Source organism: Lontra canadensis, unplaced genomic scaffold (genome assembly GCF_010015895.1).
Source record: "Lontra canadensis isolate GAN:19392208 unplaced genomic scaffold, GSC_riverotter_1.0 scaffold19, whole genome shotgun sequence".
Lineage (NCBI taxonomy): Eukaryota > Metazoa > Chordata > Mammalia > Carnivora > Mustelidae > Lontra > Lontra canadensis.
In genome coordinates, this window is record NW_022631013.1 from 24267252 (window position 1) to 24282844 (window position 15593).

At 44.5% G+C, this 15593-nt stretch overlaps 1 protein-coding gene across 9 annotated transcripts in view; it reads left to right on the plus strand.

The window, feature by feature from the left end:
- PALM2AKAP2 (PALM2 and AKAP2 fusion) overlaps positions 1-15593 on the plus strand; it is a 450166-nt gene that overhangs the window by 176643 nt on the left and 257930 nt on the right. For all 9 annotated transcript variants that reach the window (XM_032860820.1, XM_032860821.1, XM_032860824.1 and 6 more), the window contains one exon: positions 13842-13922. In XM_032860820.1, coding sequence (XP_032716711.1) covers positions 13842-13922 — 81 coding nt within the window. The remainder of the gene's footprint in view (positions 1-13841; positions 13923-15593) is intronic.

A 15593-nucleotide genomic window follows, 5' to 3' on the forward strand; every position in this document is an offset into this window, starting at 1 on the left:
AGGGATGATCTTTTTCCTAATCATGGTCTTTCCCAATTTTGAAATGTAGTGTAGCATCCAGGCATTTAAATAAATCTTCAAAGCACAAAACTTGTTTACTTTTGATGGAAGCCAGATTCAGTTTGACCTGCACTGGAGGTGTTTTCTGTAGTTCTGTGTTCAACCCCTGCCCCGCGACTTCGTCTGACTTGGTTTACCATCCATGTTCTGGGGTAGAACATTGTAATCTAAACCAATTCTGGGAGCCTCCCAGGAGGGGACGAGAACTGAGCAGCAGGTAAGGACAGTAAACACTACAAAGAGAAGCAGTGTTGACTCTTGAGAGACATGGGCTCATACACACTCCACAGCCCTTACCTCAAAACCTCAACGACCTTTGGCTGAAACCCAGAGTTTTGAAGAGGATAGAAAGTAAGGATTTAACTGCAAAACCAGGCAGGTGACCGACTCTGTGCTGAGTCCTCAACAAAATTAGAACCAAAGAGCTTATTTCAGACTGACGATGAGGAAGCTCAAACCAACCTGAGCAGAAGGAAACTGCTTCTCAGTGTGAACCATAGGATGGTCACGTGCCCTTTGGTGACTTTCCACCTTTGCTAACATTAAAACTACCAGGGAGCGGTCACAGCCTGCAAGGCCCTGACCAATGAGACCAAAGTCTTGGGAGGTGGGGCCTGGGCTTGGTACTTTGTAATGTTCTTCAGGTAATCTTAATGGCCATCTAGGGTTGCACACTGTGGGGGAGAATTAAGGTCAAGGTGTGGAGGCATCCAGCTGGCTTCTGCTTGTTCGGGGCTGGATGAGACTGGAAGCCAGAGCTTAGAAAGAAGGAGATCAGGGCACCACTTACGTGATCTTAATAGCCAGAAATTGTGAGTCTTGCTCCACACTGTGGCCATAACTCTGGAGGGTTCCCTGGGAGGATAATGGCAAAGGAAAGCAAAGTCTCATTTTATTCTGAGGCAGAATTAGTGCAGATCCCTTCCCACCTGCCTGGCCCCCAGGCCATGTTCGATCTCTGGTTAAAGCCAGTGTGGCTGGAGTGGAAAGTGACCAGGAAAGAGAGACAAGATGAGGTGCAGAAGAGAGGCAGGCAATGCATTATGGATGGGCTTTCTTTGATTTTATCTCAGATGAAAAGGGAAGTCATTGGATGGTTTATAAGACTAATTAACTACTTGCTATTTGATTTTCTTTTTGGTGTTGCACATATATTTCTAGGTTGAATATACTTTACAAAAATCTTTGAGCATGTCAAAGATGATTTTTTTCTGCATAAATTCTTTATGATAAAGTCAATCAATAACTTTTGAAATGCCTTCCAGAAAGACCATTCTTATTTGTGATTCTGACCGAGATTAAAGAGAGGGTCTTTTTTCTTCACACCCTCTCCAAAACAGAACACATAGTATTTTAAGATACACTGAGGGTGTGTAGGAAGCAAGAGAGTACATTTCATAGGTGGAACATGGCATCCCAGTGCTTAATTTGCATTTCTTTGGTTACTGATAATGTTGAACGTTACCCCTATATTTTATTCTTTTTCCTGTATTTCAGGGTTCATAGCTTTATTTACACATCATCTAGTTTTGTAAGAACATTTATTGATTAAGGTCTTAGTCCTTTGACATAAATATTGCAAATATTTCATCCCAGATGGGCCTTTGGGTTGTATATTTCATTGATACTATAAAAGCCACATTTTTAAGTTTTATGTAATGAAGTTATATAATGAAGGTTCATACTTTGTGGTTTCTTTCTCTGCTTTATGTTTTTAAAGTCCTTTCCCTTCCTAAAATCAGATAATCACTGTATTTTCTCATGTTTTCATTTTTCACATTGCTAAGTCCATCTAGAAATTATTTTGGTAGATGGAGAATTTTGTACTTTTAGACCATGGAGGATAGCAGCAACAACAGAAGAAACAAACCTTCTTTCATTATAGACAAGTAGGCACAACTTGGCTATATAATTCTGACATTAACCGTATAAGGAAGAGGGATACAAATTTGATTCCTCCTAGAAAACCAATGGAGCCGTGATAGACTTCTGTTCATAAAGGAGAAAAGCACCACTTTTATAAACCTAAAAAGTATCCTTTTAAGCCCGAAAACACAGAGTAATCGTTTATGATAAAGATGGATGACACAAGTATGGTTTAAGAACAGCTTGCAGTTTATTAACAAAGTGGTGGATATTTTCTTTCATTTAAACTCCCCCTGGGTCACTAAGGATGTGGCTAATACAGGGGAAAACTGTCAAAACCCTTTGTTGAGTTGCTTGAGTCTTATTTTCAACTCAGATTTATATCATTTAAGACACAGAGAAAACGGTTTGGGGAAGGCATTTTGGCCCTATTAAAGTGTTAAGTGCCCAAATCCTTTGACTTAGCGGTTCTTCTGCTAGAAATTTACCCTACAGATACGGCCACAAAAATACATTTAAGATGTATGCAGAAAAAGATTCATTAGAGCTCTGTTTATAACAGCAAATAAAATACTGGGAACCACCTAAATAATCTATCAGCAGCGGACTAGTAAAATAAAGTAAATCTAAGCAGTAGTTACAAAGAATGAGGTGGTGGTGGGGTGTCCCATGTGCTGAGATAGAAAAAAATCCCTAATACATCCCTAAGAAAAAAGGAAGGTGGAAAGCAGGAAGCATATGTTATGACTCCTTTTTATATAAAGAATAAAAGTTCTCTATGGATAATACATTGGTATATTTTGTGGGTTTTTTTTTCCTCATAGTAGGATGCATAAAAAAAAATCTAAATTAATGGGGGTGGGGCATAGGGAGACTCAGCTATTCATTTTATTTCTTTATGTATTGTTTGAATTTTCTCACCATGCACATCTATTAGTTTGATTTATATTATGTTTTTATTTTTTAAAAGATTTTATTTATTTATTTGAGAGAAAGAGAGACAGAGATAATGACAGAGATAGAGAGAACATGAACAGAGAGGTTAGGGAGACTCCCCACTGAGCAGGGAACTCAATGCAGGACTCGATCCCAGGACCCTGGGATCGTGACCTGAGCTGAAGACTCAGACCCTTAACTGACTGAGCCACCCAGGTGCCCCGTATTATGTTTTTAAATGCTCTAGTTATCTGGGCTATTTATATTTTCTTCTTTGTAGTTTTCTCATAGGTACAGGTAGATGTAGATATAGATATGGATGCCGGTAAGTGGTCACCGGATATTGACATCTAAAGAAACAAACAAAAACGTGGTTGGCAAGAGTCAGAAAAGTTGTGTACATCTCTGTTTGCAATGACGCTCTTTTCTCAGAGTCGGCGTTCCTCTCTTGTGAGAATGCCCCACATTGGCGTTCACATTCTAGTTTAGGGCAGACTATTTTGTCTTGTATTTCCGGCAACTGCAGCTCTGTTCAGGTGCCTCCCAGCCCCCCTACCGGTCCATGGGCTGCTGCTCTGAGACCTGTAAGCGGCCAGTGGGAGAACTGCTTCCCGTGAGATCCGTGCAGGGTCCACTCCTGCTTCCCGCTGAGGGACATTTCCCGAGGGAAGAAGTGCAGGCCTTGCACTTCTCCCCAAGATAGGACTGTCCATTTAGTGGATGCCTCTGCCCCTTACTCTTCCTGTCATCTAATTTTAGAGAGATACATTCTAATACCTAGATGCCCCAGATTTAGAGTTTCTCCACTCATGAGCCTGACATGGTAAATTGAGAGCTTTCCCAGCTGCTGCCTCATTTTGCAACCATCCTTTTCAGACAGAAAGTTCAAATGGGAGAGACTTAGTTTGCATTTGCTCTCCTTATGACATGATTCAATACCCTGGAAGCGTCTCCTGCAGGAACTGAGCAAAATGGATGTAGTGCTTCACCGGGAATTGCTAAAGGTTCCAATCTAGCCTCAGTGGATTTCTGTTTGGAATTGGGAAATGCTCCCAGATTTTGTAAAAGGCCTTCTGTTTGGGGGGTTGGGGTGGTGGTGGAAAGGTTTGACATCAGGATGTTTTGTATCCTCCATATCTCATTTGTTCTGGAAGTTTTGGCACATGCGCATGAAGGTGGGGAGGTCGTGTGTTCCAGGTGTCTTGTGTGGAGCTCTCTCAGAGCTAAGCAAATGTTAGTAGCCAAAACACATGTCTGTTCACAATAACATGCTCAGGAATCAGACTGTCTGGGCTTCAGCGCCTGCTTGGCCACTGCCTAGCCCACGACCTTGGACATGTTTACTCACTCATGCTCAGTTTTGACTATTCTCATCCATCAAGAGGGGGACGGGATAGTAAAGGTACCTCCTTGAAAGTGTCCCAGGGTTACCTGGGTGGCTCAGTTGGTTAAGTGTCTGCCTTCAGCTCAGGTCATAATCCTGGGGGTCCTGGAATTGAGCCCAATGGTGGGGGGGCGGTCCCTGCTCAGTGGGGAGTCTCCTGAGGATTAAATGAAAAACTGGAGGGATCCTGGCACATAGCAAGTAGTCAATAAACTTAATTACCATTATTATGGTTTTTGTTGTTGATATTTTTATGACCACCAACATCCTTATTCTTAGTTTCAACCAGCAGAGATCTGAATTTTGGTTCCATGAGTAGATTGCCTTTGCCTGGGCAGATCCTAAGCCCAAAACTTCATACCAGGTGCGAAGAAAGCATCTTTACCTTTTGAGTACCCCACTCTGTCAGGAGATGGGCTTGGTTCCATTTTTTATTGTATTTCACATGGAACCTTAAGACATTTTTATTTCCATATTTCATACTGGGTTCGAATTCTGTTTGGCACTAGCCATCTGACCTCATCTCTGTATGTCCTTGTACCTCAGCTTTGTGCTCTGTAAAATGGGGAGAATTATCGTTCCTAACCTACTAGGTCATTGTGAAGTTGAGAAGTGTGAATATGTACCAATCTGAACGGTTCTAGGCACACAGTAAGCACTACGTAAACGTTAGCTAGTGTGACTTTAGAGAGGAAGAAGGGCATGTGACCGTCTAGAATGTGAAGCTATTGTTCTCCCTAGTGTCGTGGATTCCTAGAGCTGGAGGAAGCTTACAGTGAAGCTGTTCCAACCTGCTCCGTTCCCACACGCAGAATCAAAAGCCACGAAACAACAGACTCATTTCAGTCACCCAGGGCTTAGGGGTCGAACCTGGACCCAAAGCCGGGTCTCCTGACTCCTAGTTCAGTGCTCATGGGGCTTCATAGTGGGAGTAACACAGTACTTTGAGGGTGATGATATGGAGATTACATGCTGTGGGTGAATTTAGTTATGTTATTTCTGGCATTTGGGACTTTCTGAGTTCTCTACCATCCCATCTGTGTAGAAAGCCCGCGATTTTTTTTCTTCACGGTGGACTTATCTATATGATACCATAAAACAGATCTTACTTTCTCATGAGAGCTGTGTCAGACCACTCTCCTTTCTGGTTTCCAGAAAAGGACGCTAAAGGGAAGCACGCCTAGCAAAGATGTCGATGTTATAACCATTAAAGCAAAAATATAGCTATATGGTTAGATAATTATTTAAAGGGTAACACTGAGGGCAGATCTTAAAAATAGACTTAAGATATAACCCATATGGACTATAATGTGTCTACAAAAGCCTTCAAGCTAAAACTTTCCTGTGTTGTGCATGGGACCTGTCACTAATAGGCTAGCTATATTAGCGGCTCCGTTTTGCATCTAAACTCTGAATAACGTTTGTTAAAATTTTAAGTGTTTAAGTATCCTTTCAGAGAAACCCTTAGGGAAATTTGAACTAATCAGTGGCTTCTTTCCCATTTAAAATGCCTTCTCTTGACTTTATAATTTCTGTTAAAAGCAAAACAAAGCAGGTGGTTCCTTCTGTTACCAATAGTTGGCAACTTCAAGGCCAAGGAATTGGTTGAATAAAAGGTAATTACCTAAATGGGAATGCTCGTCCAGACTAAGCAATGGGAATGAATAGATTTGTATAATTCTCTACTTCACCTGGTGGTGCTGTAGGTTGAATGGGTGCACGGCTGGGCAGAGCGGTGTGCTTATAGGAAGAGTAGTTGACTTGTCCTTTTGACCAAGCCTTTTGAGCTGACTCCAGATTCTGCGCCTTAGTTTCGTGGGATCAGAAAGTCACGTAATGACTTGGCTTTCAATACACTTGTCAACCTAAGTCCAGGCACCATGTTATTCATTTGATGGTGGATGGACATTGTAGAGGGCTTAACAAGTATGATCTCTCTCCATTTAACTAACTTCTTGAGGAAGCCTGGATATAATCAGAATCATGATTGGTGACCTTCAAGTCAGAGCCAGGAGAGAGAGTTTGGATATCAGGGGGCATTGAGATCAGATAACTGATCTCTGGTAGGGGTACATCCGCTGAGCAAACTCAACCTTCAAATTACCCGTGACAGGCAGTTGGGCAGAGCTGGACGGTCCCCTCCTCAATTGTTCTGTACCTCACCACTCAAGTTCTCAGTTTTCAGACTGACCATCCTGCTTCTCTTTCCTCAGATATATAAATAACACTGGTTCTATAGCAGCATTAAACAGGTAATTATAATTCAACCACGACTGAGATAACATTCTGATTCCTTAATAGAAAAAGCTCACAGGGCCCCCATTTGCAAGTCGATTTCACAATTACCTTACTACTTAGCATAACCTCTATAAAAGCTGGCATCCTGGCGATTCTATTTCAGCTACAAGGCACATTCAAAGAAGCACGGTCTGAGGAAAAGTCCAGTGATCTTATCCGAATCTTTGGGAGTACATCAAAGAGGATTCATTTGATAAGCCACAATAAAAATATCGCAAGATTCTCTCATCCTGATCTTCTGGTCTTAATATCTCAGTTTCTTTTTAAATGGGTGAACTTTAAGCTGTCCCCAAGCCATCTCAGTTTTTTTTGGTTTTTTTTTTTACTTCATTCCTTCCTTCCTTTTCTCTGATTTCCCCCCATCAGCTATATGCCTTGTTCCCTTTCCAAGTGCAAACTATTCAAACCAGTCTGGGTCTGCTGTTCCGCACTCTGCCCCTTTCTCTGACGCTGCACCGCAAAGCCTATGAACCAGCTGGCCAGAGACACTGACAGGCCTGTGCGAGCTCAGCGAAGGGACACACAATTCCCTCTGGCTCACAGTGGGAGGCCACCAAAGCAGCTTTCTCTTTATCTAGCACAAGCTGGAGGAAAGACTGCAACATGTAAATTTTAACGTTTATTTTCTTTTTTTCCCCCTCTCATCTAAATTCTGGCATCTCTTGAAGGCAGTCGTGCTCTGAGTAAGTAGGTCTTCCGGTTCCTTTCCACAGATGCATGCTGGGGCTCTAAGTATCTGCTCAAGTTCACGGAGGCCTCAGAAGAGGAAAGGGAACTCCGGATCTCTGCTCCTTACTGCCCTCCCTGCTCAGCTTCTTCTCCTCTCTCGCTTTCTCCCAGACTCATCTGGAACACCTCCCCAGCCACTGCCTTGCGTGGGTAGCAGCCCGGGCAGAGGTGAGAGGCGGGAGTCTGCCTCTAGCTGCACAAGGGTGAACATAGGCTTCCTAGTGACTCCCCGGTGTACTTACTAACTACCTTTGCCCAGAGTGTGCTCCATTCCACGGCTGCTCCTTCCTATGCTAAGAGCCTGCAGTTTCATAATGTTGCAAAACTTCCAGAAAATACTTGCCAGGAAAATATCTAATTTACAGAAAGACAATGAAAGTGACTTGCTAGGCCTCCCAGATAGTAGAGGGATCTGGAAACCTTCTTAATGAATCAAGATCACTTCATTCCAGATGTCTCTTGAGTCACATTCCTCCTGAATGGTTCGCTACTGTCAGCTCATTATGCTTTCCCTGGAATTTCCCCTTACCCCAGCTTTTCTCCCCAGAACGAGCTTTCCATGATTCCTTCCCAGAGTTAGCTTTTTCAGCTCTATTCTTCTATGCACGACAACAATGGCCTATTCCGCAGGGGCTAATGTCTCCAACAGAAAGATGCTTCTGGTTCTCTTGACTGATTGCTAATGTGTTTTCAGTGATATATTTTACTGCCATTGAGATCATGAGAGCAAATTCATAATGCATTTGATGAGAGATCTGTGCAAAGAGAACGTGATGAGAGGGGAGCAAGTATCCCAGTCAGGTATACTTGTCTATTCATGTCTTCATCACGCCATGCTCTAGGCTTTGGAGATGCATCAGCCAAGATTTTTTTTTTTAATGATTTATTTATTTATTTGAGCGAGAGAGATGGGGAGGAGGGGCAGAGGGAGATAATCCCCAGGAGACTTCCCGCTGAGTGTGGAGCCCGACACAAGGCTTAGTCTCATGACCCATGAGATGATGACTGAGCCGAAATCACGAGGCTCAACCACCTGAGCCACCCAGGTGCCCCTGCATCAGCCGAGACCTTTGTCCTCAAAGGGCACGTAGTTTGCGTAAAGGGAGAAGATATGTTAACAGTTAAATGTGTAAGTGTTGAAGTGCTCAAGGTGCTAATGCAGAAAGACCTGCAGCCTGTAAAGGGAGAAAAGAGAAAGCGGGAGTGATGAATTCTATTTGGAGGGAGCAGAAAAGGCATCTGTACTTGTCACTACGCTTTGAGTCGCAAGTGACAGAAGCACCACTCACACTCGCTTAAGCAAAAGGGAGGTGTGTTAGTGTACATCATTTAGGAAGGCCAGGGGTGGTTCTGGCTTCACGTGTTACTAGACTTGGGACCCATTAGTGTCATCAGGATCCTTCTTTCTCTTTCAGCTCTGCTTCTCTCTGCATGTTTGACCTTCTCCAACATGGATGCATTTCTTCCATGTGGCTTGGAAAAATTGCCACTCGGATGTGCATTGTTCCAGCTTAAAACCTTAGTGGAAAGGTAGCTTTTCTCTCCCGGTATTCATGTGTCTATTTCTTATTGTTCCTGCTTGGGTCATTAAGCCAGCCCTTGGCCCAAGTGGTATTGCACTGAGTAAGGTAGAATGATTAGCTCAGCCTGTGCCACACGCAAATCCTTGTGGCAGGGACGAGCCTGGCTACATCTGATTAACTTAAGACTGTCATACCCACCAGCTCCATTTACGGTGAGGGTATGTGAATTCTCTGAAGGAAAGAAGACTGGGCAGATGGTTACTCTAGTTTTGTTGATATTTAAACTATATTGTCAAAGAGGAATACTTTAAAAAAAAAAGATGTCACATATATGTGTATGTATTTGGAAAGCTCGGGCAGAGGGAAGGGCAGAGGGAGAGGGAGAGAGAGAATCCCAAGCAGACTCCATGTTGAGTATAGACCCAGTACAGGGCTCGATCCCATGACCCTGAGATCATGGCCCAAGCGGAAATCAAGATTCGGATGCTTGACCGACTGAGCCACCCAGGTGCCCCAGTACTTTTTTTGCCTGATGAAGAAATGAGGGAAAACTTAGTATTTGTCATTGCAGGCAATGGGAGGGATTCTGGGATTTGAGGCAAGGGATGGAGATACACTTCCATTTGAGAGTGTCACTCTGGCAGCCATGCAAAGGGACTTGTTCAGAGCCAAGATTCAGAAGCAGGGAGACTAGTGAGGACACCCTTGCCGTAATGCAGATGGAAATTGGATGTAACAGGTAAGTGCCACAGAGAGCTGAAGATACTGATGTAGAATATTCTACACGTGCAGGTGGGGAGATAAAGGAGGGAACATTAAGGTAGTAATAATGCTGTATTCGGGAAGCAGAAGATGTGGAAATTGACAAGCAGAACCAACAGGAACCAGTCTTTCGAAAAAGTGACCTGTCTAGGATAACTGCAGTTTCTGACTTGAGTAATGTCATTGGCTGACATGAAGACTGGGAAGAACAGATGTGAGGCTGGGGGAGGAGGGATGGCCAAGATGGTGGCGAGGCAAGTGCTAAGTGTGAGGGAATGGGTATGAACCATCGGCCATTGGATATGGGAATCTGGGGCTCAGAAGAGAGATCTAGGCTGAAACCACAGATGGGGAAGTTATTAACCTACAGTTTTCTGGTCAATGAGACTAAAGGGAATCATGTCGTCTAACTGGAGTGGGAAGAGAATGAGTGGTTTTGCCTTCATCCGGGGAAGGAGAAATCTAGGAAGCAGCAGGTTAGCCAGTGAGAAGCACAGCTCGGATCCCAGCAGCCCAAGCAGGTGATACCCGGAACCCAGCAGTGCCCTCTTGGAACTTGCTGGACGTTGGGCTCGAAACCGATTGTATACCGTGGCTAGCCGCGCGTCTTTACGCTTCTGTTGGGTTAGTAGTGACTTGAGGACCTAACCACATCACTGTGGAGGGAGACTCAACTCATCGAAGATTCCTCCAACAGCCACTGATGTGCAAAGGGTCCCTGGGATGGGGCCAACCCTGAGTCTGCAGCAGACGGAACACAGATGGGAACATGCTCATGCCGGTGCCTGGTTGTATATGTTAACAACTGTTTGGTTTTGAGTTTTAACCTAATAAGGAGTTTCCTCAGGGAAAATGTGAATACGGCACCAGTGGGAAAGTACTGCTTTCCCGCTGTTGCCTGTTCCCACTCCAGCATGCTTTGGTCTGTGTGGCTAAAGCCAGGATGCTGCCTTGCCTACCCACCCTAGATCCTATGAGTCCCCAGTCCCACCAGTTCTGGTTCTTGTATCTGTCCTTTCCTTTTCATTCTGATTGGAACAGCTTGTTAGTTTACCCGTCCCCACCACACCTGTGGCATCCTCCTAAGACATTTAATGATCTTTTCATCTGGAGGCCAGCAAACTCTGACTGCAGGCTAAATCTGACCTGCCCCCTCTGTTTGTAAATAAAGGTTTATTGGAACACAGCCACCCCCGGGGGGCCCAGGTGGCTCAATCAATTAGGTGTCTGCCTTCGGGTCAGGTTATGGTCCCGGGATCCTGGCATCAAGCCTCGTGGGCTCCCTGCTTAGTGGGGAGTCTGCTTCTCCCTCACCCCCTGCTTATGCTCTCTCTCCCTCTCTCTCAAGTAAATAAAATCTTAAAGAAAATAAAAAGAAGAACAGAACCATACTCATTCATTCATATATTGTCCAAGGCCAGTTTTGCACTATAACCACAGTTTTGGGATTGTATATTCTACAAAACCTAAAATGTTTACTCTTTGAAACTTTATAGAAAAAGCTCCCATCCCCTATTAATCTATCCTATACACCAGTGTCAGATTAATGTTCCCCAAATGCCATTTTACTGTATCACTCTCTTGCTTAGAACCCTGCAATATGCCATTGCCTCAAAGATGAAATCCGAACCTTTTGACCTAGCATTCAAAGCCCTCGATGGTCTCGTCCCAACTAATCTTTTGAATCATTGATCTCTATTCCAAAGAGCAGATTTCTGTCCTCACTATCCCTGGAACATGCCAGGACATTTCTACCCTTGTTCACACAACTCCCTTTCCCTGGAATGTGCTGCCCATTAATTTATATCTACCTGATTCCTACCCATTCTTAATGAACTATCTTAAAACCTGCATTGTTCATGATCATGTCTGTTCACAGTAACCACCAATCAGTCTACTGCTTGGGCATACAAGGGTTCACTGCTTATACCATTGGTAATATTTTTTCTATTCAAGGTATAGTTCACTCATATCATGGTGGGCAACTCCGGAGTGAGGATTTTCTATACGAACAAAGACCCAGAGGTGGGAAAGCCTAGGTTTGCAAATGACCAGACATGTAATTAGAATACTGGTTTAGCACATTCAGGTTCTATAACAAAATACCATAGACTGTGTGCATTATAGGCAGCAGGAATTTGTTTCCCACAGTTCTGGAGGCTGGGAAGCCCAAGATCAAGGCACTGGCAAATTCCGTGTCTAGTGGGGGCTTGCTTCCCGGTTCAGAGATAACTGTCTTTTCACTGTGTCTTCACATGGCAGAAGGTGCAGAAGCGTTCTCTGGGGTTTCTCATATAAGGGCACTAGTCCCATTCAGGAGGGCTCTGCTCTCATCACCTCGCCACTTCCCAAAGGTCCCCACCTCCTAATCACTGTCGCTTTGGGGATTATGTTCTAATATGCAGATGTCGGGGGAGGACCTAAGTGTTCAGTCTGTAACAGACACATAACACACAGTTTCACGTGCTTAAGTATGGTGTCTCTGCATCTTGTGTCCCTGACGTCCTAGATCATGGATGTGGATCTAAATTTGGCCAACTACATACATACCTTGACAGCCAGTGGGAGCGAACGATGAAGTCATTCTAATGTTGAGGAGCTAGTCGCTAGGATATTGAGATGGTAGCCAGTTCTGGAGGCCCTTGCTTTATCACCTGGCCCTTCTGAGACCCTGGAGAAGGGGGCTCTTCTCATGAGGCCTCACTTTGCCATCCACTGTCATAGATCATATGTTCTGACACATACTCTGGGCTTAAGCAGCATCCGTAATGTGCCATGGATCAGAGTTCTTTGGTAAATGGTGAAGTTCTCGGGCCTCACTTTGGTGGGGAGGTTATACTCCTGACGTGGATATCATGTCTCCCAGTGGCTGGAGATAATAAACTAATATTTCTTACAAGTCTGTGCAGTGCCCAGAGGAACTTGGTTGTAACGCATATCATTGCTGTGTTGACTTGATCATCAGTGGCGCAAGCCCGTCCCCAGAAACAGCTACTCCGTAAAATACAGCCTTCTGTTGACACAGAGCACGGCAGCCGGCCTTCCGTGTTATTGTCTTCCCCAGGGTTTGGTGGTCGTATTGTAGAATGCCACTATGTCTGTCTAGCAAGTTTCTCCCTGCATATGTGAGGGAACGAAAGGAATCCAGGGCAGTGAATGTCTCGGCAGACTGCCCCACTGTGCACTTTGGAAACAAAACGTGGAACAAGCGAGCTCTTATTAAAGGCTGGCCTTTCTGTTCTTAAATCAGTCATGTTTATGTGATGTCTGTTGTCTACATTTGAGAAATATGAAGGAGAAAAGCATTAAGTATGTACTCCCGTCGAAAGGTTTTGCTCTGAATACAGGGGAATTACGTCCCTTTAGAGCCGGCCTCTAGGCATTACCTAGAAGTAAATGCGATGGCAATAAGCATAAGAACAAGTAACATTTATTGAGCATTTACTATGTGCCAGACCATTGTTCCAAGCCCTTTATATCACTGTCTCATTGGATCCACGCCCCACCCGTACGGTTTAGGTACAAATTATGATCTCCTCTTTAAGTGAGAGAAGGCTTGGACCCAGGGTTGTAAAAGAACTTGCCAGAGGTCACACAGGTAGCAAAAGGCAGACCTGGGGGTTGGATCCAGGCAGACCAACTTCAGATTTCATATTTAACATAACCTCAGGGATCCCCAGCCACCGGCAGTGCCCCACTTGCCCTCCCTACCCAGAGACTAGTTTCAGCAAAGACCACCCATCTAATTTGCATTGTTGGTGATATCCAACGGGAATGATGTGTCCTATGAAACTGGAAATGATGTCGGATTACTTGTGTGTGTGATTTCAATAAAAAAAAGCTAACCTTAGAATCTCCCCTGTTTCATTCTGTCATCTTTGCGGCCAATAACCACCTCTAGCTTTTCGTTGGAGACGTTTTTATTCTTTGTCTCCAAATTAACACTGCATAGAACATGATTCTGTGAGTGTGTGTGTGTGTGTGTGTGTGTGGAAACCGCCTTTTCTTCTGGATTCAATTGCTGCAGCCCGGCTGACTGAGGGGACTCTCCCACTCGCCGAGCCCACGGCAGGCATGTTAGGAGAAAGCTCCTGGAGGCGGAGGGGCAGGTGACATGCGTGTGTGCCCAGCATGTCTGCGAGTGTCTCTCCAGATGTGAGCTGCTGCTGCTGCTGCTGCTGCTGCTGCTGCTGCTGCGGTGGCAACGGCCACTGCTTCTGGCCTTAAAATTCGTGGAGCCAACACCCACCTACTCTTACAGGCTCTCTCTCTTTATTTTCAAGGAAAAAAGAAAGACGCAGACTGAAATAGAAGGCAAGCGCCAGCAGCTTGACGAACAGATACTTCTGCTGCAGCATTCCAAGGTAAGTGGCTGATCCCACGAACCTTTTCCATTATTAGACATGCAGATCACACTCCGGAGAGCCGGGCAGAGCCTGCCCTGGCGCGAAGGCATTGCCGCTGACTGCACGAGCCCTTTCTCCTCCAGTCAGGAAACCATCCTTGGGCTTTTCTTGTGAATTTCTCCAGCGCAGGGCATTGTCAGAGCATTCCAGTTTCTGCGAGCAGGAGGAGATTACAGTGTGCATGTGGACGGGTTTGGGGGCTGGTGTGTACATGTGAAATGTGCTGGTTATATATAGAAATGGGACGAGAATCTCCACATGGTGGGAGAGGCAGCGTTCTGGGGCTGCCTCTCCAGTGTATCAGGTGCCCTGCGTGTGTGTGTTCACAGGTTCCAAAGGATCCGTTGAACAGGTTGTACTTTTATAGATGAAACACTGGAATGTTTTCTTTCTTGATATGGAGAAAAGGGAGATAAAAGCACCACGATCTGATAAAAGAGCAACCCTGTGTATTTCCGGGGATGCATTCGTTTTATTTCTACTTTCACAATTTTGGAAGTGTTCTCTCCGAATGAGCAGTTGGTCAAAAGATGGCATTGAAATGATTTCGGTCAGTTGGGTCTCCATTGCACAGAGAGAGAGAGATAGAGAGAGAGAGAGAGATGTTTCATTATTTATGTTTCTTTAAAACATAAGGCACTTAAGCATCGTAATTGATTACAGCCTACGAGAAAGCTCTGTCACTGTCACAGGGACTCCACGGGCTGTAGCATGTTGCTTTCTGCAGGCTTGCAGAGTACGGTGAATGCATTCCAGCGGCCAGCTGGGAGCTGCTGCATGCCGTCTGCGGCTCTGCCCCACTCAAGTTGCTGTGACATTCATGTACAGATTCGCATTGCTCAGAGGGCTGGTCGGGAAGGTGGGGCTGGCTTTCCGGGTGATGCTGGGTGTAGATTGTTTAGATTCTTTCCAACAAGATGAGGCTTTATGATTGTATTTTCCTTTCTTCTCTAGAAGATAGCGTTGTGCTAAATGACTCCTTCAGACGAGAATGATCAGCAAGCTGATTTCAAATAGCAGCATGACCTAAATCTGCTTGGCATATTTATCAGTACACTATCAACTTTAACCGGAGAAATGTGTTTAAAAGGAAGTACAGCAGCATGATACTGAGAATATTGCCCATTTATTTTTGCTCTTATAAATCCATTTATAGACCTTTCTTTGTAGGAGCTTACAATACATCCCCTACGCTGTTACTCTCTCCTTGCACCATTCCTGAGGAAGCACTGAGGGCTAGAGTTAGTATTTCCTTCTTGCATAGAGGGGGACTTAACATTTAGTGGAACCAAGTGAATTTTTCAAGGTCGCTTCGGACAGAGCTGGGACTGTGGTTCAGAGAAAAGTCAATTCACTCCTTACAAGAGACCAAAATGAGGTCTTGATTTAAGGTGGATTTTTTTAAATGAAGGGGACTGGAAAAATGAGAGGCTGTTTTGACTAGGCAGGCCCTCTCCCCTTTAAGCTCAACATGGTTCTTTGCTTTTGCATTCCTTGAGCCAAAAGTCAGGCGATAAACATATGTCAGAAGATTAAGTTTCCTTTTCCCACTTTTTATCATTCCGGATGCCAGATAAGATACCAAGGACTCATTCATGACTGATGCCCAGCTCAGTATCCATCCATGTG